This window comes from Cygnus atratus, chromosome 1, assembly GCF_013377495.2.
Source record: "Cygnus atratus isolate AKBS03 ecotype Queensland, Australia chromosome 1, CAtr_DNAZoo_HiC_assembly, whole genome shotgun sequence".
NCBI lineage: Eukaryota > Metazoa > Chordata > Aves > Anseriformes > Anatidae > Cygnus > Cygnus atratus.
The window spans coordinates 102,790,999-102,812,976 of record NC_066362.1 but is presented as its reverse complement, the minus strand read 5'-3'; the positions used below and the strand labels follow the sequence as shown (position 1 = coordinate 102,812,976).

Here is a 21,978-nt window from a genome sequence, read left to right as displayed (position 1 = left end):
TTCAACAGTAGGCATTGTTCACCTATTCTGATATGTGGTTGTGCATGTAAGCTATTTTACAATGTAGTGTATAATGTTTGGGAATATATTTGAGATAGCCAAAAATGCTTGCTCATGATGGTATTTGAATTGACAGATATGGATACAGATTGACAGAGCTGATGAAACTCAGGGGTTTCTTTGCTTGAATGTTTGTTCCAGGAAGCAGCTGAGAGTTGATACATGGAAGTATCAAGAATCATAGAATCATGTATTCTATGATTCTATGATTCTAAGTTAGTCCATCATAAGCTAGAGTATTACCTTCTCCGTATAGACAAACGTAGCATTTTTGAGTCAGCCACTTCTCTAGGGTCCCTTATCCCTCCTTGTTGCCTGCTTCTGATGGAGTCACTGCCTCTGTTTTCAGAATACTGCCAACCTTCCTGGCAGCGAGGCTGTTGAGGTCTCTTCTGGTAGCCCAGAAGCATTTTGTCCTGGAATGGCTATATATGGACTGTGTGACCCAGACTATTTAAAGCTTTCATAGTACTTTAATTCATTTAGCCCTTTTCACCAACACATCTCAAAACAGTTGAAGGGAGGTCTATAAACAGCGTATTTCATAACCTTGTTTCAAAGACTGTGAAGCTGGCATAGGGGGAAGTTCTGTGCATTGGCCAAAATTTCAGTGAAACAGTGAACAGGAAGAGGAATAAAGCCAAATTCCCTATGAACTAGGTCACGCTGTCCCTTCGGTAGACTGGACGTTGCAGTCACATTGCCACTGACAGGATGCAAGGAAAATTAGATTAGGGGACGTAGGGTGAAGCTGTGGTGAGAAGGCTATGGAGGAAGGGTAGTGATGTAGCAAGCAGCTAGCTAGTGCAGCATAATCAAAAGCTATAAGTCATTCCCTGGGTGGCTGGAGGTCCCTCCTTTCACTGCTTCTGCAGCTGCAAATAGTGGCCAGAGGTGCCTGCTGGCTCCTTACCGTGCTTTATCCCATTGCCTGGTTTTGAGGGAAATGGAGGTACTCCCTAGGTCCCACTGTCTTCAGAGTAGTCTTAGGAGTGCCCAAAAGCTCAGAGCCTGGGCAATAATGTAGCTCTGGAATGTACCCAACTCTTTCCCCAGGGCTGAAGGGAGACGGCTCTATTTCTACACTTCTCACATCAGCTCTGCCTGAATACACTCAGTCGTGCGAGTAACCATTTCTTCATTCTGATGCTCTGGGTATGATTTCCATCCCTCAACAAAGCTGTTAGTACACCACCATACTTTTTCCTAGGTCACTTGTGACTGTGTGATCTTTACAAAGTGTTTTTATTAACCATCTGGTAAGGTGCACGTTAGCCTGCCCCAGTGGAGGGTCCATAGCAAAGCAGTTTAAGCAGTGCTGACCCAAGGTTTCCTCGCATACAGTGATTAACATACCTTGCAGATTGAATTGCCACCAGGACCTGCTGCTGAAGAGCTTGAATGTATACAGGGAACAGGGAATACCAGGTCCATAAAAATGGCCCTGCATCACACAAGAAGTGGTAAGTGATAGGTGCTGTGGGACAGAATAAAGGAGTAAGGCAGGTACTGTGCCTGAGTTTTCCATCTGCTGTACCCTTATGGAGCTTCTATTTATCAGAAGTGCAAGGTCTTCTTGTAGCAGGGATTACATCTGTGGCCCTATGTTTTCTAGCCCTTTCTGGGCAATGAATTTACTCAGGCCATTTTTGGCCTTCCTATCAAGAGTAGCAGGTCTTCTTGCCTTGATGAGTCTCATAACAAATTTCATGTAACTGGAACCATAGGGTACAAACCATATCCTAGAGTTACCAGCAGCTGGGAGTGACAGCTTCTTTCTAAGGGTCTGCACTTGGCTGCACATGCAGGTAGAGCCCTAATTATCAAATTCAGTGGTAGCTGCTGGCTTCTTTTGTTCTTTACCCAGGGAAGGACAGTCAGCTGCTGTCTATCACATGATGCAGTCTGGGTATATTCGCTCTTCTTGGACTGCATGAGAACACCAGAAGGTTCAAGAGCCACAGGCTAGTCATACCAGAATTATACTTTGGACTTTATAGTACCTATTACCGTTAGATTCCTTTATTTAATTTTGCACCTTAGTGAAGAAGTTTCTGCTTAATTTTGTTTTTCTAAAAGTGTCAGTTAATGTTTTTACATGGTGTTGTTTAGTACATGTATTGTCACAGATGACAAACAAACCATACTTTAGGAATCCTTTGTGCATAACAGCTTTCTCTCATTCCTTTTTTTCCAGGCTAAAGAATCTTAATCTTTGTATTGTCACTTCCTATAAAAATTATTCCAGATTTCAGACCATCTTTCATTGAATCTTTCTTCTAAATCCCTTTCTGAAATGGGAAAAAAACAGCATACCATATTCAAGATGTGGTTGCAATTATACATTGACAAAACTATGTGTTCTGATTTGTCCTTTATTTCTTTCTTTACAATCGCAGATTTAAGGATAGTTCATTACAATCCATTTGTCACTTATCACTGAATGAGAATTTTAGAAGAGTGCTTAACAGAGTTCATTCCTGAGTGGTAATAGCCCACTTAGTGATGCAGGATATACATGATAGTATACACTGTTGGGGTGCTATTTTCTTCCTTGAATCATTCTTTTCCCTTAATGAACAGTTAATTTGCCATATTTGATATAGTCCCACAATATGATAAAAGTTCTTCACAACTAGTTCACAAGTTTTTCACTTTTCGACATTTTCTTACCCTGGATAATTATCAGAAAAATTTTACTTCCCAGATCACTTAGAAGTAGACTGAACAACAGGGGTCCCTACACAGATTTTCATTGGTGACCTGCTTCTGCTGTACAAATGCACTATCTGTTCTTACCATTTACATTCTATCTTTTAAAAACTTAATCCACATCAGAATTAATAATTGGATTTATTAATAAAAATTAGTAAAATTATCCCTTTTATTGGAGGGCAGCTTAGTTTACGGGTCTTTTGTGAGGGACCTTTGTCAAAAGCTCTTTGAAGATGCAAGTGCACTTCTGTTGCAATAAACCGCTGCTCTGAAATCCTTTGTGTGCTCATCTTAATAAGGTCACAAACTGCAAGCACTCACATTTTTGCTCAGCGTGAGAAGGGTTTGGAAACCTGGATAAGCAAAAACAGGAGCAGCCACAGAAGTAGGTGGTTTTTTCAACCCTGTAACTGCTGAATTTTCAACCTTTTTTAGCTAATGCCTTTGAGTCTCAATAAGAGATTGTGGGATACACAAAAATCAATTAACAGCCTGGAACTTTTCACGCCATCCTTACTCCCTGCTGTGAAGCTGAACAAAACAGCCTTTATAAAGGGCTGTCTATTAGCATAGAAATTGTTCCTCTACTGAAAGCATTTTCTTGCTTTTAGGCTAATTAGTTAGGCAATTTAACATGTATAAACCCAAAATAAAATGTATGTGTTCATGTGTATATGCACTGGAGCTCACAGAGACAGTAATGGATTAGGCTTGCTGATTTGTTAATTTCCTTTCATTTAATACTGTTTTCTTAATACCGCTTCACAATTCTGATCCTTGCTTCCCCCCTCTTTCTAGGCAATACATGGTGCTGCTGCCCTTTCTGATACACACCGATGCTCCTGAGAAAGTCTGTGTTCAGCTGACCCACCTGAACGAGTCTGTGACGCTGAGTGCCACGCTTGAGTATCAAGGGGAAAACAGGAGCCTGATTGATGATGTGATGTCGGAGAAGGATATATTCACCTGCATCCCTTTCTCTGTGAGTATCTAATCCCTTTAGGCTGATCCTTTGTGCTTATTGCTAAGTCATAGTATTACTAAACAGTTCAGAGATGAGAAATAAGACACTGCAGTTAGAAGCTTCTAAGTTAAGCCAAACAAACAAACAAAAAAAGAATTTGATGTGGAAAACTGACTGTGATAGCCTTATGAGGAACAATTTTCCTCAAATTCTGCATTCCACATGATATTTTTTGTGCATGCGGGGCTTAGGGAACTCTTTTGGGATGATTCGTCCTAGAACTTTGACTTTAAAGTAGAACATAACCCATCTTGGTTTGATCTGGTTAAGCCTCAGAGGAAAAATACTGAAGTGGAATGAGAACCATAGAAGATGGGGAAGTGGTAAAAGAAAGTGAAGTCCATGGGGTTATCTCGTCTCCTTCTGGGACATATTCATAATTGTTTCCTGGTGGTTGGTGAGTAATGTAAGCAACTGGTACCACCCACAAACAATGAATCTGGGTAGATTTCCATTTTAATAAATCATAGGATGGAGCAAGATCAGTTTTAATATTTCTTTGAGGAAAGCTTATAGATGATGGTAGGGAAAGGGCTTCCAGTATTGGAAGGACAGGCTGAAGAAGCATAGTGAAAATGCAAGGAAATGGAGAAGACAACAACCCCAACTCTCAGCCTGTCTTCATAGGAGAGGTGCTCCAGCCCTCTCTCTCATCATCGTTATGGGCCTCCTCAGGACCTGCTCTAACAGGTCCATGTCTTAAACTGGGGGCCTCAGGGCTGAATGTAGTTCTCCAGGTGGGTTTCACTAGTAAGGAGTAGAAGGGGAGAATCATTTCCCTCAATGACCCCTCCAAGTTCACATCAGAAAGTCATGTCTTAACTCTTGTTTCCGGCCCTGTGTCTTTTTAGCATCCCTTCAGAGAAGTTTTAGACCTAGCTAATATTCTGTCCTCCAAGGGCTCAGTCCAATGAGATGAATCAGTAAAGTAATAATTCTCTTCATTTTCCTCAGGTCCCAAAATCCAATAGCACATCAGTGGCATTTCTCACTGTGATGGTGAAGGGGGAGACCCTGCAGTTCAGAAGCCGCAAGTCAGTGCTGGTCAAGAATTCTGAGAGTTTGGTCTTCGTCCAGACAGACAAACCCATCTACAAGCCCGGACAGACAGGTACAGGGAATTGGGTTGATGTTAACTCTGACAGCAAAAAATCGTCTGGGCTTCATTCCCCAGAGGACTCATACTTTCATTAAAGTTTTCAGACTTCTTCATGGGGGGAATTACAGCCAACAGTAAATCTTACTTCTGTCAGCTGAGATCTAGGGCATGTGGTACCTTTGTCATTGCTGTTTTCCATCCCCCAGGCAGAGCATCTTAGTCAGATGGCACAGAATCAGCTAAAGGCACAAATGTGGGATGACTTCAAAGCATAGTCTCCCTTGGCTGCACCTGAATCAACAGAGCAGAACAAGCACTCCCAAGGGACAATTCAGTTCGGCCAAGAACTGATTATCCTATCCTATCTATCACCATCTGAAAGAGAGAGAGCCTAAATTAATTGCTTCTATAACTTAGGGATCTCAGTTCAGAGTTTGTTGAACAGTGAAGTGAATCTGAGTTATAAGTTATTGAAACACTGACATTTCCTGGTAATGGCTACAAATCTAACAGTGGAATTTCCTCCTTCTCCATTACACTCTTCAGTTCTATTTCGGATCGTCTCTCTGGACAAGGACTTCCGCCCACTGAATGAGAAGGTAGAGACATAATTCCTTGCTTTTAACTGGGTGGTGTAATTCCCTGTTAATACCATTACTATCCTCATCCAGAACCACCAAAGAGAGCATTTAAAGCAAATGATCCTTTCTTATTCACACCATCCTTGACCCATCCCATATGTCATATCTGGTCCTGGGACACAATCCATCTGACTCCATTGACTGAGAAACCTAGCCCCTTTTTTCAAAGGGATTTAGATGTTTAGAAACAGATTACCAAAGGAATGTATGTGGATAAGCAAGCATGTAGGCAGGGAATTCATCAGAGAAAAAATGGGTGAGACAAGTTTCCGTTGAAAGTGACAGATGTGTAGATGTTTTTGGCAGTGGGTACAACCACATGCTTAGAGACAGAGAGCAGCATGAAAATGACTTGATTTGAAGAAACTGGTCACTGGTGTAGTTCACCTTTTAGCTTATTTGTCAGTCAGATCCTCATATAATTCTTCAGAAACTCTTACTTTATCACATATTCATATGGTGGTAAGACAAAAAGTTGGAGCTCTAAAATATTGTAGGAGAGACTCTCTTATCTATCAAGAACTAAGGAAGCAGAGCAAGTACAGAAAAGAACTCAGAGGACCTCTTAGAAGGTTGTTTTTATTCCCTTCAGTCCAAATCAGGAAATTACTTCCATCTGCATGCAACCTGTATTTCTAACTCTGATTTTCCTTTGTTCTTTCCCCACAGTTTCCATTTGTCTATGTTCAGGTGAGTGGATAACTACATGTATATTATTTCAGCAGAATGTGAATGCACAGAGGTATTATTCTTCAGCAGTGGTGTTTGTAGGCTGAAGTGCAAGGGAAAAAAGATGGGTGCATGACCTTTTTCCATTGTGTAAAGGACGGCTGATTAGTAGGGCATCAAAATAAGTTCTGACAATGGTTCTTTGATTGAGGAATGTGCTGTAGGACCAAAATAGTTAATGAGTACTAGCCATGCTGTGAACAGAATTACACATGCCTAGAGGTCATATCAGAATGGCTTATTCCTCTTCCCAAGCAGAGCTAGGATTCTCTGTCTGCCAAGTATGACTGAAACCATAAAACTGCATTAAACAAATCAGCAAAGTTAAAGAAATAAAATTATGTAAGTAGGCATATCCCCTATCATCCCAAACATGCCTGTTTTTTTTGTTTTGTTTTTGTTTGTGTTTTTATAGTTGAACCTCAGTGATAAACAAAAGTTAAAGGAAGGACGATTCTGTCAGTGAATGAGGTACCCACTATTTCAGCTGAGTAACCAGAGTTTCCAATTACTATCAGAGACATCTTCTAGCAGAAAAATGATAGGAAGGACCCCGTGATAGATCCTGAAGTCATAATAGCAGCACCAACAATGATGAAACTAGTATTCACAATTCTCAAGTTGGTTTGTGTGATCCTGGATCCTATGTAGTCAGTCCTAGTAGTGCGCCTTGTGGCTTGAGTTCCGTCTCCATTCTGCCCTGTCTCTCTCTAAAGCTGGGAGTGTTGCCACAACAGGGAGGGCAGAGCGTGGGCTACAAACAAGCTATGTTCTTTTTTTCTGCCCTCCTGCCACAGTGCTCTTACTCTCCCTTCACCTCAGCAAATGACCAGAACAGAGTTGCAGAGCTGGTGGGCTACTGACAGTCTGTGAATAGTGGAAGAAAACAGGGTAAGAGACTTGTGGTGTGGGATAGGAGGAGGAGAACATCTCAGAACTGCTTTATGCTGAGGTCTCTCTCCTGGGTGCAGTGCCCCAAAGGAACAAGTCCCCTGAATACAGGAATTTCATGAAATGATCAAGAAGGAAGAAAGCCTATCCACTGCCTCCTGAAATCCTATGTGCCTTTGTATAAAAAGACTAGTAATTTCATAACCATTCTTGTATCAGTACCATGAAGAGCTTCCATTTCAAAATACCAGGAAGGCCTGGAGAGCTTTCAGCTCCAGCCTGCAATGTGTTTGTCAGTACTGTTTAAGCCAGCTTGTGTAGGCCTTGTCCTCCATTCCCACCGGCACCTCTCCCTTCCTTACCGCTCCTTTTCAGTCCAGCACTGCTATTCAGCTTTCACAGACATCTGTGAGTCAGTCTTATAGAAAGACTGGGGCTTTAGAAAGACTTACAGACATAGACTGGGAAACTCACCTGGCAACATATTCACCATTTGTTTTTCCCTAGGTTGTTGGGGGTTTTTGTTTGTTTGGTGTTTTTTGTTTGCTTGGTTGGTTTTGGGTTTGGTTTGGTTTGGTTTGGTTTGGCCAGATCAGATCGACCAGTGCAGTTTACCACATTCTTGCATTAAATTTGGACTGGACCAAAGAAAAGGGTGGCAACAGTGAAGGAAGGTGACAGCTTTAAAGTTAGCAGGGCTAAGGAAAGGAATGTTCATCATTCCATCCTTAACATAGCTAACTGATTGTAGTCAACCACAAAGGCAGATATTAGTATGAGACTATTTCTGACCTGTTATTTTGACATTGCTTCTGTCATTAAAAAATAAAAAGACTTCCTGGGAAAAACAAACAAACTTACATTCAGGCTTTCTCCATAAATCCATCACAGAAATGGCAACAAGATTACAAGCCCATCTGTAAACATTTTCTGAATTCCTCCCCTAAGGAGGCCCAAATGGTGTTCTTCAAAATACATGGTGAGCTTTTTTATGATGAAGAGGATTTGGTCAGAGCCACAGACACTTCACTGACTGTGCCTTCCCCACACCTGGGGATGCTTCTTGGGAGCAAGGCTCTGCTGCCCTCTGACTGATGGCCTCCAGCTAGGATGTCTTTCACATCACCTTTTCCTAAGCCCAGGGATAAAATCTCAGTGAAGTAAATGTACCCCATCAGCAGTTACTTACCTTGAGCTATCTAGAGTAAACAGGCTTTTAGTGACAGCCAAGGTACAACGCATAGAGCAAGCAGAAAATGAAAGGCTGTAAACATTAACTGTGCTGCTGGGGGGCCTAGAAAGGGTACATCAAGCTTCACTGCACCACTGCATTAGTTCAGTGACTTCTGTGAGAAATTTGGGGCTGTCTTGATGAATTTGGAGCACAGCCTATTGACAGTCAATTCGCAGTGAGCAATACTCAGCTGTTGTAGTGATGAGATTTCAGCCCCGGAATTAGGAATGGCCAAAGACAAGGGAGAGGTCTCAGCTGGGTGCACTTGTCTTGGATGTACTTTCCCTATTCCTCTGATATTCTCCCTGTTCCTTCCCCCACGTCCCCACCCTACCACAAACTCTGGGCTCTTAAACATGTAGATTTCTCAGTCCCATATCTCATTCCTCAGCAGACTATGCACTGGTTCTCAAGCAGACTCTACTCCAGGCACAGAAAAAAACTTTGAACAAGCAAGTCAAGAAGTCTGTAATGAAACTTCCCTCCTTTCTCCCCATGCTCAATTTATTCCTGCTATCCATCTTTTTGTTGTGTTACCTTGTCATTCTTTCCCAGCCTCTGGGCCCCATACTTTGTAAGCATCCAATGTTGTTGAGAGGGAGAGAACACAAGACCTCCAGAGTTAAAAACTGTCTGCTTTCTTTCATGCTAGCTATGTAGAACTGACAGGTAAGTGCTCCTGGAGTCACAGATGCTCACAGATTACTGAGTAATTACAGCTAGGCATTTCATAACCTGGATGTATATTTCCTGGGCACTCCACTGCTCTGTCCCTGCAAGCATCCTGCACCAAACTGCCATGGTTATGTACATAAGTTACTGCCTTGTGACTTATTCTCACCTGCAGGATCCACAGAGGAACCGTATATACCAATGGCAAGGGGTGGAACTGGAGACCGGCCTTAAAGAGCTGTCCTTCCCTCTCACCTCTGACCCCATGCAAGGCTCCTACAAAATAGTCGTGCAGAAGAGCGTTACCTCCCATGTGGAACACTCCTTCAGTGTGGAGGAATATGGTAAGGAAAAGAGGGAAGGGCTGCAAGCAGGGTTGACAGAAATGCTTTTTACTGTGGCCTCTCAATTTGGGATTTGCTGGGAATGGCATGAAGACAGGGATTCTGAATACATAGGCAATGGGGTTCAGGGTGGCTGACATAGAAGGTGCTAAATACCAGAGGTGGTTGCTCAGTTTATGGCCTGTGATCCCCACCTCAAAATTGCATTTGAACCCCCCCAGTTCTGCAATTAAAACTTGCATGTGCGTTTGAGGTGGCTGCTTGCCCTGTGCTCTGCACTGGGTCTTCCCTGGGGCTCCCCCAGCTGTACAAAACCTGAAACACCCAGCACATTGCTCAGAACTTGCAATTTCTGGAAAACACAGGATGCAGACCCAAAGAAGACTGTATCTGAAATGCTTGGGGACTGGCTTATCTGGTTTACAGTTAGTCATTGTGGCTAGTATGAACATGGTGAATAATCTGAACACAAACCAGGTTATAGGCTCCAGCCTGCCATGGTGACAGATGGGCTGTGCCTCCTCCCACAGAGATGTCTCTGACCTCCTTCCCAAACCAAAGATGTATATGCATTTCCTAGCTTCATGCTAAAATAGTTTTTCTTTTATTCATTCTTTAGCCTTATCCCCATAAACTTCCCCTGTTGCTAACTCTGTTACACCTTAGGCAGAGCCTTTTGAGGAAATGCATCCTGGGGTTGAAACACTGAGCTGAGGAGGTGCACAACCTCCCTTGTCTTACTCGCTTGCACTGGGGAAAAAAAAAAAATCTCAGGTACAAAGCCTGGAAGCAGGCCATTGTATGCTTTAATGCAGTCCTGGGCTTGAGTAGCTGGGGGGGCCTTAGTGTTGCCGGGTGCAAAACGGGTTGTAAGTGGTTGTAAGTGGCCCAATGAGTGGCTGAGAGAACTGGGTTTATTTAGCCTGGAGAAAAGGAGGCTCGGGGGAGACCTTATCACTCTCTACAACTACCTCAAAGGAGGTTGTAGCAAGGTGGGAGTTGTTCTCCCAAGCAACAAGTGATAGGGCAAGAGGAAACAGCCTCAAGTTGCACCATGGGAGGTTTAGGTTGGATATTAAGAAAAATTTCTTCACTGAAACAGTTGTAAAGCATTGGAACAGGTTGCCCAAGGAAGTGGCTGAGTCACCATCCCTGGAAGTACTTAAAAGATGTGTGGATGTGGTGCTTAGGAACATGGTTCAGTGGTTGACTTGGCAGTGCTGGGTTAACGGTTGCACTTAACGATCTTAGAGGTCTTTTCCAACCTAAATGATTTTATGATTAATACTCAGGAGCAAAACATGCTTTTTACCTGCCACCCTTTATATCAGGCCTTATTGCTGCTTCATTCACTTGAGAATACAGAACTGAGGTTCCATGGCTAGGCACAGTAGAAACATCTGTACATGGAGGATAGTTTCACATACTACATATCAGTGAGCCTAACAGCAGCCTGGGATCTCCAGAACGGTAAGGAGCAGCCAGGGAGTATCAATGATTTGAGCTGTTTCAAGGTGGTAAATGACACAGGTGGTGAATGTGCTGCTCCAAGACTTAGTTTAAATTATGTGTTGTGAAACATGAAACACAACATACAGTACCAGTATGTCCCTCTGAATAGGCATATGTGAGGGGTGTACATGGCTGTCTGATGACAACAGGATCACACAAGCATGTGCTGAGGGAAGGTAGGGGCTAGAACAGTCCTTCATTCCCTTTAAACCCAAATGGTGGTGAAATCTGTAAAAACATAGGAAAGGGGTAGCAAAGCTGTACTGAAGACCACACAGAAGTGATGGTTGATATTAAGCTGATTGTTTGGGTTTCTGTGCAGTACACTCTTCACCCTTCTCATCAGACTTTCTCTCTCCCATCTAGTGCTGCCCAAGTATGAGGTCCTGGTGAAGCTGCCCAAGATGATCACTATTGAGGATAAGGAACTTCCAGTGTCTGTCTGTGGTTTGTGAGTCACAGAATTGTAGTAAATCTCTCACTCCTACTTCATTCCTCCTTTCTGCTGAGCACAGAAAGAAGACCTTGGGAAGGCTTTTCATACTATTCTAAGACATCTAGTGCAGGTTTGTTCCATCCTATCTGTTCTGAGTCTGCTACTTGGCCTTAACAAAGAGAAGGGGATTCTCTGTGTTCCTTAAAAGATGATGCCAAACCAATCAGCATTTCTCTCCTCCCAGTTTACTCTACACTTTCTCTTTCTCACTTTACACTTCTGCAGTTAGAGCTTTTCTGCCGTTCCTGAACCTTCAAGTACTTGGAGATGTCAAATCAGACATCACTTAAGCAGGTTGTGCAAACCCAGTGTTGTAATTTTTAACTCATAAATTGATCCACCTGAGCCCCTGTTCAACCTTTCTGCTTCTTCATTGAATCCTCAACAGTTTGGCATACTGGAATAATCCCAGCTGAAATAGTTTTATACAGACAATCTTTTTCTGCATTCCTGCAGACATCTCCCACCTAGAACAGATTCTAATGTATGATGTAAGAATCTCACCACCAAAATGATGGAAACATAATCACTAGCATCATTAAAATATCAGATTAGTCAGGCTTTGAGAAGAAATTTTGTTAGGTCATCCACAGAAGTTCTTAAGGAGCTATGTTTGAATGTGACTTTGACTGACATCATCTAGTATATTGTTTAACACTTTCTAATAGGTACACTTATGGGAAACCTGTCCCTGGTTTGGTGAATGTCCAAGTGTGCCGGAAATTTTCTCATTCTGGTTCACATTGTTATGGAAAAGATTCAGAAGCTGTGTGTGAAGAATTTGTCAGGCAGGTGAGTTCCAAGATTAAAATGTAGGGATCTTCCTTATGGGTAATGGGCAATGTTGTCTAATGGAGGGCAAATTTATGACTGTTGGGAGATGGTAGAACATCAATGATAACACTGTCAAGGGAAAAACAGATATTCTAACAGAAGGGTATTCTTAAGAGGTCAGTCATCGAACTGGAAACAGAAATGATGAAGAAAACCCCACGGATGAAATCCTGACCCTATTGGTCACGGGTCTCCAGTTAGCAGCTAATAGGCCTCAGTTAGCAGCTAATAGGCCTCTGGTATTAATCCCCACACTAAGGAAAGAATCTGGGAAATAATTTTATAACTGTGGAAAGGACTGGCAGGGATCAAAGAGTGTAAAAGATGAGGAGAAGACAAGAAAGCAGTATGGTATACGGGTCAACAAAAGAAGAGAGAAGGGACAACAAAGAAGAGAGTAAAGACAATGGAAGAAACAGGAAGAAAAACAGGGCTAAGGTAGAAGGGAGATAACAAGGAAACCACCGCATGGCTTGGAGAACTAAGTAAGAAGAGCCTCACAAAACAGAAAATGAGTGTGTGAAACACAAGGAAACAGGCTGTAAACAAGTGCTGGTGTTGGAAACAACCCCAGAACATAAGGCTGGGATTACATGAACAGAAGTTAAGCATGTTGGGTTTGGAATATCTATTCCTGTTTCACAAGGCACCAAATTTGTTCCAATTTTCTCTCCAACCACCTGCTTAGGCAGATGCTCGTGGGTGTGTTTCTGATGTAGTAAGGACCAAGATATTTCAGCTCCAGCGCACGGGATATAAAATGAACATCGAGGTGCAAGGCAAGATCACAGAAGATGGCACAGGTACGTATCATATGGAGATGGCAAAGTGATGGCAGGCCACAACAGGAGGGCCTGGCAAAGAAGAGGAACGTAGAGTGACATGTCTGTAAATGTTGCAGTTCCTTAATAATCCCTCTTTACTGTGCTCTTTCTCAGGAATAGAGATGGTTGGAACAGGCTCCTGTGAAATCACATCCGTCATGAGCAAAGTCAGCTTCCACCTGTTGGACTCTTATTACAGACCAGGGATCCCACTCTTTGGGATGGTAGGGAACTTCTGAGACCTTGGAAAGTGAATGGCAGAGCAGACTCAGCGGTGCATAATCCCATCAATTGGAACAGCAGTATGTGCAGAAGACATAGTCCACCTTCCTCTGCCTCTGCTTAGGCAGGCGAATTGGTGTCAGTCAGAGCACCCTGACAAACACATCACTGAACTTCCCAGCAGTCATACCAGTTACATAATAGAAGGCCTGTTGTTCTGACACATGAGGATAACATTAGGGAGCTGCCAGAATGGGCTATTCTACAGGGGGAAGTGAGCCAGGAGCAAAAGGTGACCACAACACAGGTAGGAGTAGTGACATCATCACTGGTTGACATAGACCAGACTGAGCAGACCAGAAGTGTTGACAGTACCTGTTTCCACCAGCAGTCCAGTGGTCACCAGACAATGTAAGATGATGAGTCACGGCTGAGCTCAGTCAAGGAAGTCCAGTCAACAAGATGGGAACAGCAGGAGAAAGCTGAGTATAGATCTAACTCCAGTGTAGCTTAGTCAAAGATTGGGGTAAGGCACAAGCCTGAACTCAGAGTTCCTGGACTAAGAGACAGATGATATGTGGTGACAGTGATAGATGAGGCTGGCCATGGCAATTAAAACCTATTGAAAAACTCATGGCCCTGACAGATAATTTCCATGGGCCGATCAGATTGTTTTGCTGATCTGCTGCCTTAGACAACTTAGGACTCACCTGCACATTTCCACATTCATCTCTTCAGCTTTTCTCCATAAGAAACACCCTGCCTGGCAAGGATGACAAGGGGAAGGGGTCTGTAGGACTTGGGAATTGTTTTCTATTTCTAGTCTAAAACCTGAAGTTTGCTTTTACTTTACTAGGTGAAGCTGGTGGATGGTACTGGTGCTCCCATTGCCAATGAAACTATCAGAGTTTCTGTGAATGGAGAGAGTTACAAAGGCAACTACACTACAGATGAGCAGGGACAATCCTGGTTTTCCATTGATACTACCACTTTCACGGAAGCCTCCCTGGAAATCCAAGTGAGTGGCAGAGACAGGGCAGAGAGACTGGGGTAAGCCTCTCTCTCTTCTTGATCAGCAGAGGAATTATCTATCCATGGGTTATCCATGATTCTATGATCAGTCTTTTTGCCAAACAGGAGATAAAGCAATTCTTTTGGCAGTTTGCCTCTCTTCTTTGTCTCCTGTGCATGTTCTTTTATGTCTATCTCTCTTTAACTTCATCTAAGAGGAAAGATAGAACATAGTCAGAATTTTCCCATGGCTATTTATGTGATCTGTTACCTGTTTTTAGTCAGCTGTGAACTTTTTATTCTTCTTTATCAGGCTGAACATAAACCTGAACTGAACTGTTATGACAGCGACTGGATCACGCCTTCATATGAGCATGCCTTGCATAGCATAAGTCGGTTTTACTCCCCTAGTAACAGCTTCCTCAAAATTGAGCCCAAGTCTGAGACATTAAGTTGTGGCTTCCCCACAGAGATCCGTGTGCACTATGTCTTCACACCAGATGTTATTGGAGAGCAGAGGAAAATTGTCATTTACTATTTGGTAAGAATTGTTCCTGGTTACTTTGATCCATGGCCACAGAGAGCACTGTGGCACTACCTTCCACACAGCAACCGCAGCACTGCTATGCAATTAGTCCTTAGCCAGTAATGATAAAGGGAGTTTGAAACTGAAAGTGTGGTTCGTGGCTATTGGATTTAAACATATTTCCCCAGTGTTTCCTGTGTTGTCTTCTGTGTGCAGACATGGGTATGTTGCCTATGTTTGATAAAGAATAGAAGAGGGTCAGAATGTTGATGTAGAGAGTATTGTCTTAGTTGCAGTCAAGACTCCCATTTAATAATACTCTACTACTAGTGTACCCTGTTCCAAATTCTGGTTCATATATAGCCAAAGCTCAAAAACCAGCATCCTACAAGAAGATGAAAGATGAGCTGGAAGCCTGTCTCATACTCAGTTCTTTGGGAGACACCTGACCACTGAAACTAGAGCAAGACCTCTACCTACAGAATCAGAAAACCTCTATCTACAGTACCAGTACCTGATAATCTTAGAGCTTTGTTCATAAATCAGGCAATGATTGAAATTTTGGGATACCAAAGCAACTGGAACAGACTATACCATGCTGGAATTAACCATGATTTGACTCATTCTGGGGGGCAAAGAAGAGTAACTAATTCAGCTGTGACTGAACAATGATCTATCACTTTTGCTTGGGAGAAGAGAAAGAATCAGATGAATGTTCAAATAGTATTTCTTTCCCCCTAAATTTGTTTCCCTGGTTATCCCGTTTGATGCTAGCAGAAAAGACAAGACAGAGTAGCTTTGCAGAGCTAGAAGAAATAAGTGGAACAGACACTTCTGTTCTGATGATTATAAAGGACATTTAGGGGGTATTAGACTGAGATTACAAGAAAATAGGAAACTATGGTAGACATGTCCGTGTGCTTATTTTCAAGACTGCTAACCATAAATTGAGCACAAGATTCCTGTTTATCCTACTGGCTTAGTAAAGCAGATCTTAAGTATATACATACAGCAGGTAAGAAAACAGTGAGGAAACTTAGGTTTTATAGGTGTGTTTCCCACACCTTGAAATTAAAATATAGTACTATGGAATAGATATACTGCATGGAGGACAAGATTATACAGTAATTGTATAAAGAGCATTTTTGGCTGTGAAAAAGGAAACTATTTCTAGAGATAAGGAAATTACAGCTAGCATTCAGGCTGTTGCTTCAAACCTGACTTCAGATACTTTATTCAAGTACTTTTTTACAGCCAGTGTTCTTCTGTTCAAACTCTATGTGAGTTATAAAAATAATCCTGATTCAATCTTTCTCCATCCTGTTTCACAAAGCAAGTGAGAGTGGAGTGAGGAGAACCTTTGATCATCAATCTGCTCCAAAATGTTAGAAATGTGCATATGACCCCCCCAGACTTATGTGTATTCAGAGGTAAAGTGCATTTGAACCTGATGCAGTGTGTACAAAAGGTGGAGCTGATGAGGAAACACTAGTCCTTCTAGGAGGGCACATTTCTGGCTCCAAAGACCTAGTAAATTCCAGTTTGGCATTTGCTTAGTATCTTCTTGGTTTTGCTCACAGTTGGCAGTGCTATTCACACTCATACCCTACAGCTAACCCAGTGAACATTCATCCTTCTTCCTTTCATCCTTTCATCATAAGTAACAACAATTATAGGAATGTTTCTCTGTCACATAGGTGATGGCCAAGGGAAGCATTATGTTAGCAGACACTCATGATCTGACTGTGAATCCTGGAGATGGTGAGCAGAACTATGTATTTTTAGCATGTGTGATGAGATGGTGGGCAGGAGGACTTAGAGGAATTATTGCAATTCAAGCATTCAAGAAAAATGGAATAACATTTTGAAAAATAATTCCTTTTAGATGAAATGGTTTGAGTCAGTTTTGTTTGGTCTGAATTCTGTCTGTTGCTGTACTTTTGAATAGAGTATTTTAGCAAATTCTGCAGAAAATATATAGAATGTTTTGATTATTTTTTCCTCAAACCAATGCTTTCCACTGACCTCCATCACCAATTCTGACTGTGGGTACTTGCCAGTGTTGTAAGACCCATGTGTACAGTGAGCAGGAAAAAGATTGTCTCCCTTTCTTTCTCTCTCTCACTTTTCTTCATTTTTGGGGGTGTTATTTCTCCCTTATAAGCATGCAAGCTATATATATATATATATAGCTTGCATGCTTATATATATATAACATATATATATATATTCTAACCAATCATTTATTTTTGTATATATACAATGTTCAAAGATTACACAAGTGAATGAGACTGGCTATGATGCATCTTTAAAAGTCTTTGGACAATAAGACCAGGGAAACCATTTTAGAAGCCCATGAGAAGGAGTATGCAGTATGTGGAAGTAAAAGATCTTACATGCTGCATGAAGTGATGTTGGGGGTGTGACTGAAAGTTCTGCTACCTCACTAGTTGTAGTGATTAAACTAACACCTTGGCTCATATCAAAAGATTTTCTATCACCTTCATCCAAATTGTGACAAAAAACTCAGGCCCAGCTAGAATGTGGCATTTCCCAATGCAGTTGGAGTGACAGTTTGGTGTTTCAGGTAAATACTAGCTTTGGAGTTATTTGAGGAGTTATTTTTTCAGTTATTCTGCAACCTTGGCTGCTGCCACCTATTACAACAGTCCCTTATTTCTGTGTCTTTTCCCTCATCTGTTTTTTTTTGTAGACTGCAGATTTTGGAGCTTGAGGAAGAAAAGGGTTGGGAACAGCAGGAGGTGATTCCAGGTGTTAGCTGGGGAGAATTTAGAGGGCATGTTGAGGCCCACTGAACACCTCATTTGGCTATTACATGATCACTGTTTGAATGCAGGTGTCTTCAGCAATAGGCATAGACATCAGTCATGCATCAGTACTCCTGCCCCTGTTAACTAAAAATGTTCAGCATGAGTGAACTTGACTTCTTTATCTGAAGAAGGCAAATACATAAGTCAGAACTTCTTGTATATAGCTTAGCATTTCTTCTCTCTGCTAGCTTACGGGATATTTCAGTTGACCTTACCTGTTGAGGCAACCTTTGCTCCCAAGGCACGGATGCTTGTGTATACCACTTCACCCAGTGGGGAAGTCATCGCCAGTTCAGCAGATTTCCAGGTTGAAAGTTGCCTCCCCAGTAAAGTGAGTAAGAAGTCAGATTTTATGTAACCCATGTTTGTTTAATGGTCAGTAGTTCGGTTATTAGTTCCAGAATGGAGGCAGAATTCAGAATGGGTTTGTGGAATGGTCTGATCAGATGTTGGCTGAGGATTAGTGACTGAATAAGTTACAAAGCCATAGCTATAAAAGTGGAGGAAGACAGAATAAGAAAAAGAACCACTGCTCATTATAAATCACACTAGTCAAAGCTGAATTTATTAGAAGAGCTGTAGAGCACTAGCAGAACTCAGTTCACAAGGCTAGATACTTCGGTATAATAGCATGTAACTTCATCTGGAAAAGTTGCTGCTTTAACCTACTTTTGGGGTTGCAGGTCAGCTTGAGTTTTGTTCCCAAGGAGGGTCTTCCTGCCTCCAACACACGTCTGCAACTCCATAGCTCACCAAGGTCCCTGTGTGCCATCCGTGCCGTGGACAAAAGCGTTCTCCTCATGAAGCCTGAAGATGAGCTCTCTCACAGATCTGTAAGTCTTGGCTGTTTCTGGTAATGAGCAATACAAGAATCAACTAGGATGTAAAGCCATATATTTTTATAGCTGCATTCACTATACGTGTTTTTTAGAAGCTGTCTTTCATCACTTGACCATTAGGTAGTGTCTGTGTCCCCATGAGTACTGACCTGCCACATTTTCCCTTGGTTGTTTGCATTTTCCCAGTTGTATGATCTTCTCCCGGAAGAAATGAAGGAAATCCAGGGCTACAGGTTCAAGGACTACTACTTGGAAGAAGACAACGTAAACCCCTGTGTGTCACTTGACAACATATTATTAAATGGATTCATCTACGTACCCATTTCTCCTGATGGCAAAGGTGATGCTTATGACGTTCTCAAAGTAAGCACCAGCCTTTCATTTTTATTAGTTACTCCTTTTTGGAATACAGTATAATCTCCTCTTCTTCCCTGTCCTGAAGGTCTTTTTGAATGAACTTTGGTGTGAGCTTGCTAAGCTGTGTATGCAAGACATACACAGGCCCAGGCCCTACATCTATGTAGCCCATTGCTCATACCTAAGAGCTTCTCCAAGCCATTAAAACTTTTACAGGCCTCCTCAATGCCAGGACAAAAACCTGTGAATAGGCTCAAATAAGGAAGCAGTACTGAGAAATGACCCCTGGTGCCATAATACTAGAAACCCTTTCTGTAGTCATGCATGTTGTCTCTCTATCTGGCGTAGATAGCGGTTTAATAAAGTGACAGTTACTTCGATAACCCTCAAACATACCTGCACCCATCTACAGAGTCACGCACAAGACTTTTTAGGTAGGTACTCTCAATCTAATGCTTTTCACACATCATTTTCACTCAGTCACATGTCCCCAAGGTAGACCTTGACTTTCTGCCTAATCATGCCAGCATTTAGCTTTAGGATGAGTATGTCATGATAAAGCCTCAACATCTGGGTTGAACCAATCCATCTAGTGTTTATATACAAGCCTTTGCTATTCTGCTCAATTCCAGACATAAGTACATCTATTCTTGACATAGTAAAAATAGTTTAATTTCAAAAGTTTATTTTACTTTCTTTTTGTTTAACAGCTGTTGGGCTTAAAAGTCTTCACTAGCAGCAAGATCCATAAGCCTGAAGTCTGCCCGCGTTACACAGTACACATGATGGAAAGGAATTACATGGTTTCTAGTAAGAAGGCCTGCTTCACTCTACCTCCACACAACTACCTAAAATTTTGCATCGTGCTTCTTTCTTCTTCTCTCCTTCTTTGAATATTAATTAGAATCACAGAGTCATAGAATATCCTGAGTTGGAAGGGACCAACAAGGATCATCAAATCCACTTCCTGGGTCCACAAAGGACCACCCAAAAATCAGACCCCATGTCTGAGAGTGTTGTCCAAACACTTCTTGATCTCCAGCAGGCTCAGTACTGTGACAACTTCCCTGGGAAGCCTGTCCCAGTGCCCACGCACCCTCTGGGTGCAGAACCTTTTCCTAACATCCATCCTGACCCTCCCCTGTCACAGCTCCATGCTGTTCCGTCAGGTCCTGTCGCTGTCCCCAGAGAGCAGAGATCAGCACCTACCCCTATACTCCCCTCATGAGGAAGCTGTAGGTCTCCTTGGGGTCTCCTCTCAGTCTCCTTTTCTCCAGGCTGAATAATCCAAGTGACTTCAGCCACTCCTCATATGTCTTGCCCTCTAGACCCTTCTCCTTGTTTTTTAGCCCTCCTTTGGCTACTCTCTAATAGTTTGATATCTTTATACTTTGGTGCCCAAAACTGCACACAGTACTCAAGGTGAGGCAGCACCAGCACAGAGCAGACAAGTTGATTCTGCTCTCAGATATGCCAGCCTATTTCAGGATCATTTCCTTCTGGATTCAGTCCTGAAATATGAAACTGATACAGCTCTGTGTGCTTATCTCCAGCTGGATAGGTATGCCTGGTTAAAACTGTGTGTTCTCAGTGAATCACGTCAGGCCTGCAGCAGTGATCCTGTAGACACAAAGACCGTCTACCTTCAGATTGTCTGCCAGCATAAAGTAGAAGCTTTGTTCCTCCATCAAATAAAGGCCCATCTATAGAAACCTAAAAAAATAAAAATATAAAAATAAAAATAAAAATAAAAATAAAAATAAAAATAAAAATAAAAAAGGACAGTCTCTACTTCTAGGTAGTTACATTTCAGCAATAACTAGGGGAACAACTGTGGCAAAAGTGGACCAAGATAAATGAAAAGGTGGTATGAATCTTTGGGTTGATGTTTTACCTCTGGGGGCTGAAAAACTTCATTCTGTTCCCAGTTCTTCCATTCATGTGATTGTAAGCGTCTGGGTAGGTCACTTTGCTGCTGCAGTGACTGTGAAGATAGAAAAAAGATTTTTTTTTTTCTAAATAGCTCTGAGATTAGAAAGGCTATATAAAACATTCGTACCTACACCACTTCCTATCACTGACTTTTTGTGGTACAATAGCCCAGTTACTATTAAAAACAATAGCCTTTGGTCAGGTGAAATCTTTTAGCCTTCTAGTTAAAACATATCAAGTCTTTTGTTTGGAAATGCCAGATCTGTCTTCAGAGCACAGCATGAGACAGCTGGCTGCTTTGAGAAGAGGGAAAGTCTTCTGAGACTGATGGAAAGTGTTTCGTAAGGCACAGCACTATGCAACACTGTGAGGAAGGGTCCCCCTACTCTGGAACTACTTATTTGCTAATGGCCAGAGACGTAAAGATACATACTCAGCTCAAAAGAATCTTAGACGGGGAAAGGGAGGGATAAATGTGGCTGCTGTTTCTGGCCACGTATAAACATAATCATTTTTTCAACAAAACTTAATAAATTATATGAAACAAATATCTAGAGGCAGTGAATTCCACATTTGACTTCTCTATTGCAATAGAAATGTACCCTCGGTAGCCTCATAACTTAGCTCCTGAATTTGCTGGCAGTGGAGGAAGAATGACCAACCCCACCCAATCTCTGTAAGAGCAGTAGCTTTAGGAAACATGAAATATTGAGATGACAAGAGAGCAGTACATTTGTTTTCAGTGGGCAGTTGATATGAGGTTAAGAATTTAGTGCAAGGATCACTGTGATCTGTTACAAATAGAGACAGCTCAAAGTCTGAGTCTGTGAGGCTGGCCATAATCAAGTTTTCCAAGCTGTTCTTTAAATTTTAAAATTTTATCTAAGAATAACCACTAAATGGAAGCAAAGCATCCTCCTTGTTTGAAATGAGTTTGATATGTCTTTTTCTTTCTTCCTTTTCTTGAGCAGATTTAGTCAGTCCAGCGCAGCATCTTTATGATTCAGACTATGCAATGATGGAAGAGATGGATGCTGGCCATCCTGTGGAGACCATCCGGAAATACTTCCCTGAGACATGGATCTGGGACATAGTTTCAGTAAAGTAAGTGTTTATGTGAATGTAGAGTGTGGTCACTGGGGCAAAACCTCAGAAGATAGTTAAGCTTTAATGAAGGTGTCAGCA

The 21,978-nt window shown here is 42.0% G+C and overlaps 1 protein-coding gene across 1 annotated transcript in view; it reads left to right on the top strand.

Moving 5' to 3' along the window:
* LOC118247776 (alpha-2-macroglobulin-like) overlaps positions 1–21,978 on the top strand; it is a 37,361-nt gene that overhangs the window by 1,800 nt on the left and 13,583 nt on the right. The window contains exons 2-18 of the mRNA XM_050708221.1: positions 3,574–3,757; positions 4,754–4,910; positions 5,445–5,497; positions 6,209–6,229; positions 9,241–9,409; positions 11,288–11,372; positions 12,086–12,209; positions 12,940–13,054; positions 13,190–13,299; positions 14,154–14,315; positions 14,622–14,849; positions 16,532–16,595; positions 17,854–17,996; positions 18,349–18,498; positions 18,691–18,867; positions 19,572–19,671; positions 21,771–21,897. Coding sequence (XP_050564178.1) covers positions 3,574–3,757; positions 4,754–4,910; positions 5,445–5,497; positions 6,209–6,229; positions 9,241–9,409; positions 11,288–11,372; positions 12,086–12,209; positions 12,940–13,054; positions 13,190–13,299; positions 14,154–14,315; positions 14,622–14,849; positions 16,532–16,595; positions 17,854–17,996; positions 18,349–18,498; positions 18,691–18,867; positions 19,572–19,671; positions 21,771–21,897 — 2,169 coding nt within the window. The remainder of the gene's footprint in view (positions 1–3,573; positions 3,758–4,753; positions 4,911–5,444; positions 5,498–6,208; positions 6,230–9,240; positions 9,410–11,287; positions 11,373–12,085; positions 12,210–12,939; positions 13,055–13,189; positions 13,300–14,153; positions 14,316–14,621; positions 14,850–16,531; positions 16,596–17,853; positions 17,997–18,348; positions 18,499–18,690; positions 18,868–19,571; positions 19,672–21,770; positions 21,898–21,978) is intronic.